General features: G+C 43.1%; 1 protein-coding gene across 3 annotated transcripts in view; it reads right to left on the bottom strand.

The window, feature by feature from the left end:
- Nucleotides 1-470: 470 nt before the first annotated feature.
- The window catches only part of TBC1D24 (TBC1 domain family member 24), a 40,448-nt gene continuing 24,264 nt past the window's right edge, over nt 471-16,654 (bottom strand). For all 3 annotated transcript variants that reach the window (XM_075318249.1, XM_075318248.1, XM_075318250.1), the window contains 5 exons: nt 14,271-14,429; nt 13,321-13,384; nt 12,918-13,013; nt 7,809-8,034; nt 471-2,155 (listed from right to left, as the gene is read on the bottom strand). In XM_075318249.1, coding sequence (XP_075174364.1) covers nt 1,977-2,155; nt 7,809-8,034; nt 12,918-13,013; nt 13,321-13,384; nt 14,271-14,429 — 724 coding nt within the window. In that variant the 3' untranslated portion in view covers nt 471-1,976. The remainder of the gene's footprint in view (nt 2,156-7,808; nt 8,035-12,917; nt 13,014-13,320; nt 13,385-14,270; nt 14,430-16,654) is intronic.

The raw sequence follows: 16,654 nt of genomic DNA, 5'->3' as shown, positions 1-16,654 counted from the left end.
TTCCCGTTAATGTATCTTTAAATTAAATACATTAATAAAAAAAAAAAAAAAAAAAAGTACACTCCTACTATTAAAACTAGTGGCAAGGTTGTAAAGGTCCCAGTACAAGAACCATTTACAGTATCTGTTAATCAGTTCTCATGTACAAGCGCTGAGAAATTTAGCGCTGAAGCCACAAGCAAATTTGCATGTGGTTTTAAAGCTCAATTTTGCAGTGCTGGTACATGGGATTACAATATAATGCACATAATTTTTTATGCTTGTACTGGGACCTATACAACCTTGCCACTAGTTTTATTAATACAAGCATCTCATTTCTAGTGCGGATAAGGTAAAAACACTTTTAGTAACATTGTATTTGAGGCAGGTATCACAAACTATACCTCAAATTTCTAATTGGTTACCCACTTATTGTCCAACAACTTCAAAAAGCAGAAGTAAAATACAAAAAACACAGACTAAAAACAAAAAAAACACTGAGATTGACTTTTATTCCTGAAAATAACCACCTGACATGAGTTTACACTAAAAATACAAAAAACACCAAAAAAGACAAAAAGGGCAAACAAATTTGTAAATCCATTATAGGTCACATTTAAGATAATTAAAGGGCTTCTATCCACGTCAATCTTAATTAATATATTTTAATATTAACTTTTTGGATATGGCTTAAGTTTGTCCAACCTCTGTATAGTGCCTTGATGTCACCTCTTTATTACGGGCGTTTTGTGTTTTATGATCATTAATACTTTTCACGACAATTTCATTTCAGGATTTAAAGTTTTTTTTTTTCTCCCTGTACTGAACATACATTTATGCACTTTGACTGGAGATTACCGAATCCTGACCCGGTGTACCATGCACACTGTCAGGATTTCCAGTCATTTGCATCTGGAGCAGTTTTCACGATTGGCATAGTGGCAGTCATGTGTTGACCAGAAACCTTTTTTTTGCTGTTTCCAATATTCTATTGAGAGAACCTAGTTGGCACACAACTATGCCAATTATAGAATTACCGCTTGAGCTGAATCCTGACAGTGTGCATAGTGAATTTGGAAATTTACGTGCAGCTCAGAAAACCCATAAAGATATTTATTTTCAAACTTCTAGTTTTATTTCTTCTTGGTATTGAGGTTCCTAAAATGTTCTCCATTTACAGGATGACAGATAAGTACAATTCATATATATTCTCACATCAATCCAGACTCAAGATTGAGATTATCCCACCATAACTTCTCCCCTATCCACCTACCAGTTGGACCACCTTGATCATAAGAGTTAGGGTGCCACATCCCCCACAAATAGTGCAATGCAACAGGGCACAATTCATTGTTTAGAAGCAAGACAGCGTTGACCCATGTTTGTCAGTCCAATAGACCATGAATGTGGCGGAGGTGCCCACGCTTGATCGGAGCGCTCTTTCCAATTTTTGATTCTAGAGCCCTTCATAGCGATAATGATGGTCCCGCTGGTAAAGACCCCAGCGACTAGCCAATCATCTTGTAGATAGACAATAAGTTGTCATGGTGGGCAAAAAAAAAAACCCAAAACATTTTGATCATAAATAACTCAATAATTGCTGGTTTTTAGAAGAAATACAAAATATGGAAACGGGAGAGGACAGGGGGAAAAGTTGTACAAGAGACAAAATCTAAAAAAAGGGTAGATATGCACAGCAAACACACGCGGGAGAGGGACGGTCACATTGTTCAGGTCTACAGGGGGCTTCCATCAGATGATTAGCGGGAATGAATTCTAATAGAAGCCAGTTCAGGAATTGGTAAAGTACTCAGATCAGCTTGGTCCAATGAGACATTTGCATATATAAGTCCATGGTACGTTTAGTAACCGGCATCTAAAGCCCGACACGTCAACTCTTCACATTGATGGAAGGAGAGCACCATCACCAATACCTGCTCTGATGCCTCAACCGAGACACGTCCAGAATTGTAACCCAATGATATGAACAGATCACCTCATGGTAACGCAGAGGAGCGCTCATCATTGTTTAGATTGTCCTTGAAGCCCCACACCTCGATTATGGCGATCTGGAAGGTTTCAGAGCACAGAGGCTGGTTGTTGAAGGTATTGCAGTGACCGGTTCGTCCATAGTTCAAGTCAGAATCCAGATATAAGGCTTGTCCGTCGCCCCCTCCTGAAGAAACAAAGGGTCACATTACAGTGAATGTGCCACATTCAAGTAATGAGATACATAAAATCAAAACTTTATGTCTGCTAACTGCCACCACTAGAGGGAGCTCCGGGCACATTTTTATGTCGCAACTCCCTCTAGTGGTGACCACCGGCAGCCAGCGTGGCATCTGCTAAGGTGTACATGTGATATCCGGTGAATTTTCCCAACTAAGCCATTGTATGTATATGAATAACAACACTATCTGGGATTTTATGACTTCTACCCTGCATTTTTCACCAGTTTTTCCCAGTGCAGGCTCACCCTATAAGTTTTCAGTTGCCTCGTATCTAGTGGTAAAGACTAGCTGCTATGAAGTCCCATAAAACCGCACAAACATGGAGATTTTGTCCTCTATCTGTATGTAACATGTTCAGAGGCATCAGCATGGAGTAAATTATATAGCAGTGTTGCTGTGAATCCAGTGCTGGGATGAGACAAAACACCTACTAGAAATTAACACGTGATCTGTCTCTCATCCTTTTACTTTACTCCTTCCTCATCATCCTCACTCCTCCCTGCATACAACAAGAAGCTATAATCTGATTCTTTGGTGAGCCAAGTCTTTTTCTGCAAAGAGGGATTGTTGCAGCTTTTCAGAGGGAATGAGGAGTTCGGAAAACAAGAGGGAGAAGTGTCTCTTAAGTGGAGTAAGAAGAATAGCTATCTGATAGTTGCTGGCTTTTTCCAACTTATCTCGGAAAAACTCTGAAGCTTTGTGAAAAATCCATAAAAAAACCCATAGTAGATAAAAAGCTCAGCGTGTAGACAAGGGTCTATATGTTTCAGGCCTAACAGAACTGGCCCTTAATAATGACAATGGTTGTCCTGATTAAGGACCAGTTCTATTAAGGGTCTACGTGTTTCAGGCCTAACGAAACTGGCCCTTAATCAGGACAACCATTGTCATTATTAAGGGCCAGTTCTGTTAGGCCTGAAACATATAGACCCTTGTCTACACGCAGAGCTTTTTATCCACTATGTTTTTGGATTTTTCACAATAAAGCTTCAGAGTTTTTCCGAGATGGTTGCTGGCTTTTTCTACTTCTCTTGTTCATCGCTATTACACCAGGATCCGGCCTGATGTGCTCGTCACCATCCACCATTTGGGGTACATATAGGTCTACTCAAACTTACTTTGATATATTCAAGGGGTCAATTTTATCTCAAAATATTATTAACCCCAAAGTTAATAAAAAAATTCCTTTATTGTACAAAAAGCTAAACAGACTCAGATATAAAAACATATAAAGTGTCTCAGCTGGATTCAATCAATAAGGGGATAGATTCATAGCAATACATAAATCATCCCTCTTTCACAATCTAATACATATTTCTCATCGTTCCTCAAAGTGAGAAAAAGGTTTATATACATTTCATATCATTATTCACTAATATATATATATATATATATATATATATATATATATATATATACAGATATATATATACAGATATATATATATATATATATATAGATATATATATATATATATACAGAGGAACAAATAGGTTTAATACGTGTGTGTGTGTGTGTGTATATATATATATATATATACACACACGTATTAAACCTATTTGTACTCACTATCACACAATGGTTTAAGTAGCTTTATACAGAGACAAAAAATATATATTTCGTCTCTATACCAAGCTCCAACCCCTATCCAGTTTAAGAGACAGTCACATCACATTTATGCATAAATTATCCCTGGTCACTCTGTTTTGATACTTATATGACCACTACTCAACATCCCAATCACATCCTTAACTGGTCACTTTTACAGAGGAAAAAACAGGGATAGCTTTAAAACTGAGCGCATCCTGGAATACCCAAAGTTATTCCTAACAGAACCAACACCCAATATATAGTGTAACTCATCTAATGAACTGTTATTTTGGATATCATGCACCCTATCAAATGCCAAAAAAAAGGGCGCGTTTTGATAGCGCATGTATGCGCAAGCGCGGTGGCTGAAATTAAGTATAATCTTGGGGCGCATGCGCGGCGCTATGGAAACTCCGCGATGCCGCTTTGTGAATATGGGCAGCTGCGTTGTTGGCGCAGGTTTGCGCAAGCGTGTTGGCTCTGATGATTTATACGGAAGTTAACATCAGGTGTTTATGTATTAAGCGGGGTGTAAGACGTGATTGCGCATGTGTGCGGTCGCAATGGATGATGGGAGGCGGTTGGGACCGGAAACGTAATGGCTCCCGCTCTCATTTAAAAGGCTGCCGCATGGTGATTGTTTGGCGTGCTGGTGTCCTCATTTGGGGATTTTTGTGACGGAGGTTATCATGGCGTTTTGCCGATCTATACAGTCACATCTTATTTGGACCCCTTAATGATTGCTATAGTGGTCCGGTTCTGCATACCATACTTTATCTGAAGAAAAAACAAAAAGCCAGCACCAAATGTGCACTACAGCACTAAACATTCCAAACTGTACTTAAGCTCAAGAAATTGCAATTTTTTGCCAAAAATCTCAAATTTTTTTTTATAATAAGTACAGTTTGGAATGTTTAGTGCTGTAGTGCACATTTGGTGGTGGCTTTTTGTTTTTTCTTCATTGAATTGGTCGGTGGTTGACCTCCACCTTGCTATGCACCCCAATTTGGGATGTATTCCATCTGTCTGGATTTTGGCGGTTGGTGACTGTTCACATTAAGTCATCAGGCTTTGTCCACAGGCTATTTACTTCATGCAGCATTTGCTTGGACCTGTCCCGCCCACAGCCATGACTCAGTCATGGGTACGGGATTGAAATAGACCAGGTGAGTGCTGCTAAGAGCAGTTCTACTATTAATATGTGAGGCCGCATGGCACATTTTATAAAAATATTTTAGTGTAGGACTGCTTCAAATGAGATTTGCCGTGACGTGGTGACGTGGCGAGGCAGCTCAAGAAATTGCAATGGTATATATATATATATTTCTCTCTTCTTTTCTTAGATCCATATCGAATATTGATACTAAACTCATGGATCAATAAAACCTCCTGATGAACCCTTTGGCTTTATTAAACAAAGGGGGAAACGCGTCAAGGTGTAAATTGTATCCCAAGAGTGTGGAGCTATCAAGCACAGAGTGTCTAACCATTACCATAAGGAACTAGTGACATGACATATGTCTGAAATTAATTGTCTCTATGAAGAAGATTATTATCTGATATGATCTCAAGTGGATATGTGAGAAATATTTCATCAAGAATCCTATTAGGGATCAAATTATGGTTACTGGACTTTTTTTTATCTTGTATCATCTTTGGCATATATGTGTTTGTTGCTTCACTGAAAAAATCTTTTTTCTTACAGTTCAGATGATGGCTTTGGGCAGATATTGGTTCTCTGTTCTGTGGTGAATGACCTTTTTTTGGCATTTGATAGGGTGCATGATATCCAAAATAACAGTTCATTAGATGAGTTAGGCTCTGTGCGCACTGGGAAATGGAATTTTCTTGAGAAAATTCCGCATCCTCTCAAAGATTACCGCACCCGCGGTAAAAAACCGCGGGAAACCGCACCCGAAAACCGCATGCGGTTTGCCGCGGCTTTACCGCGGTATTATTCGCGGTATTGCCGCGGTTTTGCCGCGTGCGGGTTGGGATGTGCTTTATTGCATTCAATGCAATAAAGCACATTGAAGAAAAAAAAAAAAAAAAATACATTTAATTCTGATAGTAGATAGACAGAAGAATAGATAGAAGGATAGACAGAAGAATAGATAGAGGGATAGATAGATAGACAGATAGAGGGATAGATAGATGACAGATCGCTGCATTTCCCACGGTCGGCAGTGAGTTCACATTACCGGCCGTGGGAAATGACCGATAATTACCTCTGCTGTCTGCTGCATTCAGCCTGTGTCTGTGACAGTCGCGGCTGGATGGAAGCAGTGCAGGACGTCGGAGCCGGAGCTGTGGATGTCGGAGCGGTGGATTACGCCGGAGCTTTGGTGCGGGAGGGGTTAATAAAATGGTGAACGAGGCTTGTTGGTTTTATTTAAAATAAAGGATTTTTCGGTGTGTGTTTTCTTCACTTTACTTACGGGTTGATCATGTCAGCTGTCACATAGACGCTGCCATGATCAAGCCTGGGGTTAATGGCGGTGGTCCCCCATCACCATTAACCCCTTGTATTACCTTGTCACCACTGCTACACGGTGGCAAGAAGAGCCGAGGACACGCCGGCAGTGCCGCATAATGTATGCGACAGTCCCGGGGCAGCTGCGGCTGATATTCTCGGCTGCCGGAGGGGGAGTGAGGCGGGGGACATTAACCCTGCCCCTCTCCCTCCCCAGCCTGAGGATACCGGGCCGCCGCTGTGTGCTTACCTCGGCTGGACGGTAAATATGCAGTGGAGCCCACGTTCTTTGTTTTCTATATTTCCGTTTTCTTTCTATGTGTATTCTATGTGTCTGTGTGATCTATGTCTGTGATGTGTGTTCTGTGTCTGATGTGTGTGTGTTTACTCTGCACGACTTCCTGTTCCTGTAATGACATCACTTCCCTGCAAAACCGCAAGCAAGTGATGCACATTACCGGAGGTAAACCGCAAAATACCGCAGGGAATAACGCAGGAAAACGCAGTGAACCGCACAGAATTTGCTGCCTGCGTTATTCCCTGCGGGATTTCATGATTAACATTGAGTCAATGGAGAGAAATCCCGCAGCGACGTGCGGAAAAGAAGTGACATGCACTTGTTTTTGCTGCGGGATTCCCGCAGCAAAACATGCAGCTGTCAAATTCCGCCCAGTGCGCACAGGATTTTTTTTCTCCATAGGATTTGCTGGTGATTCACTGCAGAGATGTTATGAACATTTTCTGCAGCGAAACATGCAGCAAATCCGCGGCAAAATCCGCGAAAAATCCGGTAAGTGCGCACATAGCCTTACACTATATATTGGGTGTTGGTTCTATTAGGAATAACTTTGGGTATTCCAGGATGCGCTCAGTTTTAAAGCTATCCCTGTTTTTTTTCCTCTGTAAAAGTGACCAGTTAAGGATGTGATTGGGATGTTGAGTAGTGGTCATATAAGTATCAAAACAGAGTGACCAGGGATAATTTATGCATAAATGTGATGTGACTGTCTCTTAAACTGGATAGGGGTTGGAGCTAGGTATAGAGACGAAATATATATTTTTTGTCTCTGTATAAAGCTACTTAAACCATTGTGTGATAGTGAGTACAAATAGGTTATACACACATACATATACATATACATATACATATACATATATATATATATAGTGAACAATGATATGAAATGTATATAAACCTTTTTCTCCCTTTGAGGAACGATGAGAAATATGTATTAGATTGTGAAAGAGGGATGATTTATGTATTGCTATGAATCTATCCCCTTATTGATTGAATCCAGCTGAGACACTTTATATGTTTTTATGTCTATGAGTCTGTTTAGCTTTTTGTACAATAAAAGGAATTTTTTATTAAATTTGGGGTTAATAATATTTTGAGATACATATAGGTCTAGGTGAGCTGTGATTACATTATTCCTTTTTATCTGATAAGATGGGCAGATACGGAGACAAAAAAAAATAAAAAATAAAAATAAATAAATAAAAAAAAATATTCAAAGTCTTTACAGGCGACTTACCAATGATGATGCAGTCTGTGCTCCCGGCCATAAACATGGAGGCAGTTTTGGATGGGAGGTTGAAATGTCGAGTAGCCAGAAAAGGGGACAGCCGGGTGGAGGGGTCCGATTTCTCAGCACTCTCCTGGGAAGAGTTGGACTCATTGTCGGCAGCCATTGATGTAACTCTACCGAGCTCCGGATGTTTTATGATCACCCACTCATAGCGCTCCACCTCTGGCTGCAGCTGTAAGCATAAAGAAGAAACAACTTAAAGAATGAGACCTGGGATTAGTAAAGCACCACTCGAGCGTTTTTTTGTTTGTTTTGTTTTTTTAATTCACCATTGAAGTAGTCCTATGGCCCCATCTTATACTCACCTTGCGGCATCTCTATCAGTTTTCACCAACACTCCAAATCTGTGTCAGAAAGTTTGTAACCTTCCGGCAGCTGCAGTGATTCATGGAGCACACAACTCAAAAGTCTATGAATGCCTCATTCTGACTCTCATAGACTTGTATCAATAGCTTGTGACAGCCTCTGGCCAGTCAGAAGCTACAGGCACAAGATGGTGCAGCGGGACCGGAGTGGTGACAAAACAAAAAGGAGAAAAATGCCAGATGGTAAGTAAGATGGGGGGTGGGGGAGTGACAAGTAATGCTGGGGTGGTGCTTTAAGTCACTTTAATTTGTATATTGATAATCTTGTTTAAGACATAGTATCAACTGTCTACTAATGGTACTCCAAGTTCTGCAAGGCTATTAAATACTACAAAAATCGATTTAGAGAAGGTGGACTTCAGAGCCAAGAAGTGGTAATTTAAGGTTATTGTAGATAAATGTAAAGTTATACACTTGGGCAGACAAAAAAAAAATAAATTATAAAATACTAAAATTATTATATTTATATTATTAATAAAATAAAAATTATAATAATAAATACATTTATTCTTATTAATCTAATAAATAAATAATAACGTTTAAAAATGTACGACACCGGGCAAAAATGACACTGAAAGACTCAACTTATTGCTCAGTGTCAGGCATCTGCTTCCAACACAAATAAAAATCATGGGATACAATAAAAGAACATATAGTTTTGACACTATACAAGTCACCAGTGCAGCCAGAATTATACACCGGAGCCCAAAATTATACAGAGTATTTTAAGAAGGGACGAGCTGAACTAATGCAGGTGCACAGAAGAGCAACCGAGGTTAATAATTCCTTTAATAATATTATTTGCTTAAATAGCACAGTCATTCTGCAGCACTTTACAGACATGATTACCTGTCCCCATTGGGGCTCACAATCTAAATTCCCTATCATTAGGTCTTGAATGTGGGAGGAAATCCATGCAAATTCCTTGCAGATGTTGTTTTCGGTCAGATTTAAAATTGTAGAGCTGACCACTGAGATGCCCGACCTTCCAGTTATCCTGTTTGGGGGGCAGAGAAGGGGGAGGGAAAAAAAAAAAACAAAAACAAAAACAAAAAAACCACGGAAGAAGAGGGGAGAAATCAGGGACACAGGAGGTAGGGGTGGTGGTGCAGTAGGGCAATGCGGCGGGTGTCCCTACAATGTGGGTACTGTGAGGCAAGAACATCCAGAAACTGTTGGGTGGTACGAGCTTCAAAGAAATGGCGCCCGGCAGGGGCGTAACTACCGCGGTCGCCATTACGACCGGGCCCGGGAGGTTAGGGGCCCGGCAGGTCAGCAGCCAGCTCCTGTCAGTGATATAGAGGAGCTGCGCTGATCTGTCACAGACCACGCAGCAGCTATATGACCCGGTGCCGCCGCCGACACCGGGCCCCCCTGCCTGGTGTCAGCGGTGGCACCGGGGCCCCCTGCCTGCTGCCGCGCTATGCATCATCATTCTCCCCCTGTGACGTCACTCCCGTGCAACTGCTGTGTTGAGTGCACAGAGCGCAGGACGCCAACCGCAGCACCAGGAGAGTGAGGGGAAGGGAGGATGAGCAGCGGTGGAAGAGGAAAGCAGTGAGGACAGCATCGGTGGAACGAGGAGACGTGAATACAGCGCAGCGGTGGAAGGAAGAGAGGGTAAGGACTTTTATTTTAATATAAATTAGTGAGTACACGGTGGCCAGAGGCATTATTATACATGGAGGCCTGGAGAGGCTGCATTATACATTGAGGAAAAAAAGTGATCCAGCTCAACTGGGGCAAAGTCCGGCATGCAAGGATAACACTCTGGCAGTGCAAGGGTCCAATAGAAGAAAGAAAAATCCAGCTTCCGGAGTAGTAGTAAAACTACTGTCAAGCTTGACAAAGAACGCAGGCAGCGTTCGAAACGCGTAGCCTTACGCCGCATATGGGCTCCCTATTTTTGTCATCACATTAATTTTTACGTCCTTTAATAAAATTTTGCAGCAGTTTTACTACTACTCCGGAAGCTGGATTTTTCTTTCTTCTATTATACATGGAGGCTGCATTATTATACATGGAGGCCTGTAAAGGCTGCATTATACATGGAGGCCTGGAGAGGCTGGCTGCATTATTATACATGGAGGCCTGGAGAGGCTGGCTGCATTATTACAGTCAGGGCCAGAAATATTTGGACAGTGACACAAGTTTTGTTATTTTAGCTGTTTACAAAAACATGTTCAGAAATACAATTCTATATATAATATGGGCTGAAAGTGCACACTCCCAGCTGCAATATGAGAGTTTTCACATCCAAATCGGAGAAAGGGTTTAGGAATCATAGCTCTGTAATGCATAGCCTCCTCTTTTTCAAGGGACCAAAAGTAATTGGACAAGGGACTCTAAGGGCTGCAATTAACCCTGAAGGCGTCTCCCTCGTTAACCTGTAATCAATGAAGTAGTTAAAAGGTCTGGGGTTGATTACAGGTGTGTGGTTTTACATTTGGAAGCTGTGGCTGTGACCAGACAACATGCGGGCTAAGGAACTCTCAATTGAGGTGAAGGTGAATTGAGGCTGCGGCTGTAAAGGCCTGGCAAAGCATTAAGAAGGAGGAAACCCAGCGTTTGGTGATGTCCATGGGTTCCAGACTTAAGGCAGTGATTGCCTCCAAAGGATTCGCAACAAAATATTGAAAATAAAAATATTTTGTTTGGGTTTGGTTTATTTGTCCAATTACTTTTGACCTCCTAAAATGTGGAGTGTTTGTAAAGAAATGTGACAATTCCTACAATTTCTATCAGATATTTTTGTTCAAACCTTCAAATTAAACGTTACAATCTGCACTTGAATTCTGTTGTAGAGGTTTCATTTCAAATCCAATGTGGTGGCATGCAGAGCCGAACTCGCCAAAATTGTGTCACTGTCCAAATATTTCTGGACCTAACTGTATACATGGAGGCAGCATTATATATGGAGGCCTGGGGATGCTGGCTGCTATATTATAAATGGATGCCTGGAGAGGCTGCATTATACCTGGAGGCCTGGGGAGGCTGCATTATACCTGGAGGCCTGGGGAGGCTGCATTATACCTGGAGGCCTGGGGAGGCTGGCTGCTATATTATAAATGGAGGATTGGGGAGGCTGGCTGCATTATTATATATGGAGGTCTGGGGGGGCTGCATAATACAAAATTAAGGACACCTTATACATGGAATATAGGGGTGCATTATGTGTGGAGGAGCATGGGGCTACATAATACAATATGAAGGTATTATGGGGTTGCGTTATATTACATATAGGACTATGGGGGGCTACATTATAATATATAGAGGACTATGGAGCCTACCTTATACATGGACTATGGGTGTGTGTTATAAAACATCGGAGACTATGTGGTGCAGTATAATATAGAGAGAGTACTATGGGGTGAATTATAATATGGAGAATTATGAGAAATTCATGATAATTGAAGGGCTACTTTATACATGGAGGATTATGGGGGTGCATTATAATATATGGAGGACTATGTGGTGGAGTAATATATATTGAGTACTATGGGGGGGAATTATAATACATGGAGAACTATGGGAAATGCATTATAATACATGGAGGACTATGGAAGGGTATACTAATATATGAAGCGTTATGTGGGACCCTTTATACTATTTGGAAGGCAATGTGGGGGCCATTATTGTGTTTGGAGAACTATATAAAAGGGGGGGGGGGGGACAAAGATACAATCAGGGGATGGGAACATTTTGTGCTGAGGGAAAAAAGGCTCTTTCCCCACAGCACCCAGCTTTCCCATGCCATGCTATACATTTCTCAGCACCCAGCTTTCCCATGCTCTGCTATACATCTTCTCTCAGCACCCAGCTTTCCCATCTTCTGCTATACATCTGCTCTCAGCACCCAGCTTTCCCATGCACTGATATGGGAAAGCTGGGTGCTGAAGGAAAGATGTATAGCAGAGCATGTGGAAGCTGGGTGCCGAGGACAAGATGGATATCAGAACATACAGTAAGAAAGCTGGGTGCTGATAGAGGGATTTCAGATCATGAGAAATCTGGGTGCTGTGGGAAGAGCCAAGTGTCAGCATCATTATCCTGTACCCCGAGTGTCAGTGTCATTATCCCCTACCCCAATTGTCAGTGTATGTGGAGTGGGGGCCCAGGTCTGAACTTTGCACCAGGGCCCATCAAACTCTAGTTACGCCACTGGCGCCCGGAGTTGGCGTGTGCGCAGATTGAGCTATCGGCCCAATGACAGGCAGAGATCACATCTGCGCATGCACCGCCTCTGGGCACCATTTTGCTGGCAGATCAATGGACCAGAGGTGGTGCATGCGCAGATGAGATCTTGAGCCAAGAGCTCAACCTGGGCATGTCATGACTCCGGGTGCCATTATTTGAAGCCCGCACCGCCCACATTTTCAGGATGGCCCCTGCCTCACTGACCACAGCATTGCCCCTGCCTCCTCTCACCATTCTACACTCCCCCCACCCTGGTAAGCTACCTTTGGGTTATAAGACGCACCCCTCATTTTCATTCCAAATTTTTTAGAGGAAAAGGGATTTTAATACAAAAAAATTGGGTATATTGTAGTGCTATTAATTTTGCCGTATGATAAGGACTGTGACCGTTTAAAGAAAATAATTTAATAATTGGTCAAAATGTAAATGTGTGTGTAAAAGACCCATAAAGATCAGTGGACTGTGATAAACTGAGAAGTGGTTTAGTCCTTACCCGAAAAACAAAGCATTCTCCAGTCCCAAAGAAGCTCAGCTTGTTCCCACTCTTCTTCCGTGCGTTCCAGTCAGTTGACAGGTACGCTCCGCACACCTAGGAAGTGATTGGTAAGTGGCCATACAAGAAAAAGCTAATTTATATGATTTATAAGATTAAACATATTACAGGAGGAGGTGAACAGTTTAGGTAGGGACCCAGCAAAAGAAAAAGAAGAGATACGCCTTGACGCTGGCTGCTGGGCTCACAGAAAACTGGCCTTTTTTTTAAGCACCAAATGTCAATTTTTACATTTTCTAAGCAGTAATGCATATCCAAATTCCTATAGTCAAAGTCTGTATACCTTAGCGTCTCAGAGTGCAGCTTTACTTGTAGGAGATCCATGTGTTGACTGATTACTTACCTCTTTGTTGCTGGTCTTGATGAGTAGCAAGGTGGGCTCATGTCCTTCACAGTGCAAGTAAAACCTGAGCATAGATAGACAAAAGAACACTGCAGAGTTTAGGGGTCAGACTGATTGGGGACATTCCTAATATCCCAGTAAAAAAAAAAAAAAAAAAGCACAAGACTAATAGAATATCGACACATTGGCGCCACGGCGTCTTAGCTTTAGGGTGTGAAATGCACCAAGATTTCATAGAAAAACACTTTGTATATAGAAATATTTAGAGCAAAGTCTGAAGTATTAAGTCTATCAAGACTTCACAAGTGTGTAGCTGTTGGTCGTGTTCACACTGCAGTTATGGCTGCAGTTTATAATAAGGACTAGCTGTAGTACCTGGGCTTTGCCCGGGATAGTAACTGTCTGTCTCTTTGCCCCAGTCTCACCACTGACATCTTATTACCTCACGCATAAGCTTCTTATACCAACAGTTTAATTTTGTTCCTATAGCAACCACTTACAGTTGCTATTAATAGCCAGTAGCTCCCACCTCTATTCAGTTTAATGGAGGCAGGATTTTGGAGAGTAACTGTAAAGTGCAGGGTTAAATTTTCCTGTCAAAACAGTCTATGATGTTCCCTGTTTCACATGAGGCGTCTGTGCAAAAGTTCGTGATTATAAATGCGACAGTGTGAATTCCTTTAGCGGAGACACACACACACACACACACACACACACACACATATCTGAGTGTATGACAGATATTACTGGTACCCAACGGACAAAAGGCCAAACCAAGCACAAAGTCGGTGTAAGAATCCGGTGGGCGGCTTGCACCGGTGTGTACTCATCCGAATGATTGACAGATTTCTTCTTATAAGGTAAATCGAGATCTATCAGTCAAATGGAGCCCCGGCAGGAGATAGAGGCCGCCATGTAAAGTATCCCGTACATGCTCTGCTCTTACGGACCTGCTCAGGGTGTTGCCATGTTCTTGGTTGGTATACAGCAGCAGCGGTTGGCAGAGAGCGAATCTCTCGGGGATCCAGGACCAGATATCTCTCATTTCTTTCACGCTCACAATCTCAGACTTGAAGTTCTCAGCATGGACGGCTAGGTGGACATTCTGTCTGTCAGAAATTAGGAAAGGGGAAAAACAAAACAAGGTCATTAGTCAAAAAGAGTCTAAGGAGGATCAGAGAAGGGCACCAAGTCTGCAGAGCAAAGTCTTGGCGCTGTAAGGAGCAGGCAGGTGATCCAAGGAGGTACCCACTTTATGACTTCATGTAAGGGTTGTCCAGTTTCAACCATGTGGTGTCAACACGTGTACACGTCCTTCACTCACCCTCCCCAGGTCCAGTACCGAGTCTCTGCATTTGCTCCAGTTTCTTTAATGATTTACAAAACTGTGCTTTGCTCACCCTCCCCTGGTTCAGCGTTCAGACTTCGCTGCTGCTCCCAGTGTGTCTGCAGCAATGACGTTATGTTGACAGCACTGCAGGCAAATCAGTGAGCTCTCTGAACTTTTACAGGGCCCGCTGAGCTCAGTTAATGGCTGCAGGGCTCTCAACACAACGTCATTGCTGCAGACAGACACAGAGCAGCAGCGAAGTTTGAGCGCTGAACCAGGGGAGGGTGAGAAAAGCACAGTAATGTAATCATTAAACAAACTGCTTGGAGACCCAACTTTTCTGAAGATGGAAAACCCCTTAAGGCTAAATGCGAGGGCATGCAACTTATTACAAAGCGCCATGTACTTTATAGCAAAGCCAGCCCCTCTGCCGTCCTAGGAATGGCAGGTACAGTCACATCATGGCTAAGCTGCAATACCAGACACAGCCGTACAGGGATAAGCCCTGACAGGATAAGCTCAGCGGCTGCAGATATTAGCCGGCATGGCTCATGCAACACGTTAGTATAAGCCGGTTACGCATGGAGGGGCTGCAGGACGGTGGTGCATGGGATCAGCCAGGCCGCATGGCACAATAGAACGGTATTAGATGACATGCACCAGGCTACATTTCTCACCCAGCCTCTACTTCATTGGAGACTAACAAACCCCCCCCCCCCCCCTCCATTGGGAATGGAAGCGCTTCTAAAAACAGCATTAAAAATGAATGCCGGCATGTTCGTCTGCTAAACAATACAATGACTAGCAGGAATGGTTTATCCTGGACACCACTAGCACGTCATTGCTGCCATATAAATCTATGGTCACTCAGCTGTCGGAAGAGACCAGTGTATGGAGCCAGAACAGCTCAGCTGTGCACAGTGCTGGTAAATGGGAGCTGAGCTGCAGTACCCCAAAACAGCCACTATTTAGTGTGCGGCGCTGTGCTGCTCCGGTTCCATACACTGTCCGTGGTCACGAGACGAGGAGACCGCTGATCAAATATGATGCCGCTATTTAAGCAATGCATAACAGGTGGTCTGTGCAATGCAGAGATTTTTTTTTTGGGGGGGGGGGGGGGGGGGGGGGGGGGGAGGGAGGGAATGATCTGCTCCTTGCAGTCTTTTTTTTTTTTTTTTTTTTAGAGGGGCAATCCTCTTCATACAATACTGAAGCTGTGAACGTCCTGCCCATACCAAGACACTGAGCTGGGGTTAAAGCGACACCTACAGGCGGATACAATTATACCATGTGCTCAGCATCAAGTATTCCTGCAACCTGAGACTTTAAATATGCAAAGTATTCACCCCCTCCCTCTGCATGTCCAGCAGTGTGCAAAGTATTCACTCCCCCCCTGCATGTCCAGCAGTGTGCAAAGTATTCACTCCCCCCCTGCATGTCCAGCAGTGTGCAAAGTATTCACCCCCTCCCTCTGCATGTCCAGCAGTGTGCAAAGTATTCACTCCCCCCCTGCATGTCCAGCAGTGTGCAAAGTATTCACTCCCCCCCTGCATGTCCAGCAGTGTGCAAAGTATTCACTCCCCCCTGCATGTCCAGCAGTGTGCAAAGTATTCACTCCCCCCCTGCATGTCCAGCAGTGTGCATGTCCAGCAGTGTGCAAAGTATTCACTCCCCCCCCTGCATGTCCAGCAGTGTGCATGTCCAGCAGTGTGCATGTCCAGCAGTGTGCATGTCCAGCAGTGTGCATGTCCAGCAGTGTGCATGTCCAGCAGTGTGCAAAGTATTCACTCCCCCCCCCTGCATGTCCAGCAGTGTGCATGTCCAGCAGTGTGCATGTCCAGCAGTGTGCATGTCCAGCAGTGTGCAAAGTACTCACTCCCCCCATGCATGTCAGCAGTGTGCAAAGTACTCACTCCCCCCATGCATGTCCAGCAGTGTGCAAAGTACTCACTCCCCCCATGCATGTCCAGCAGTGTGCAAAGTACTCACTCCCCCCATGCATGT

The sequence above is a fragment of the Anomaloglossus baeobatrachus genome, chromosome 7 (genome assembly GCF_048569485.1).
Source record: "Anomaloglossus baeobatrachus isolate aAnoBae1 chromosome 7, aAnoBae1.hap1, whole genome shotgun sequence".
Lineage (NCBI taxonomy): Eukaryota > Metazoa > Chordata > Amphibia > Anura > Aromobatidae > Anomaloglossus > Anomaloglossus baeobatrachus.
This window is presented reverse-complemented; position numbering and strand designations above follow the sequence as displayed.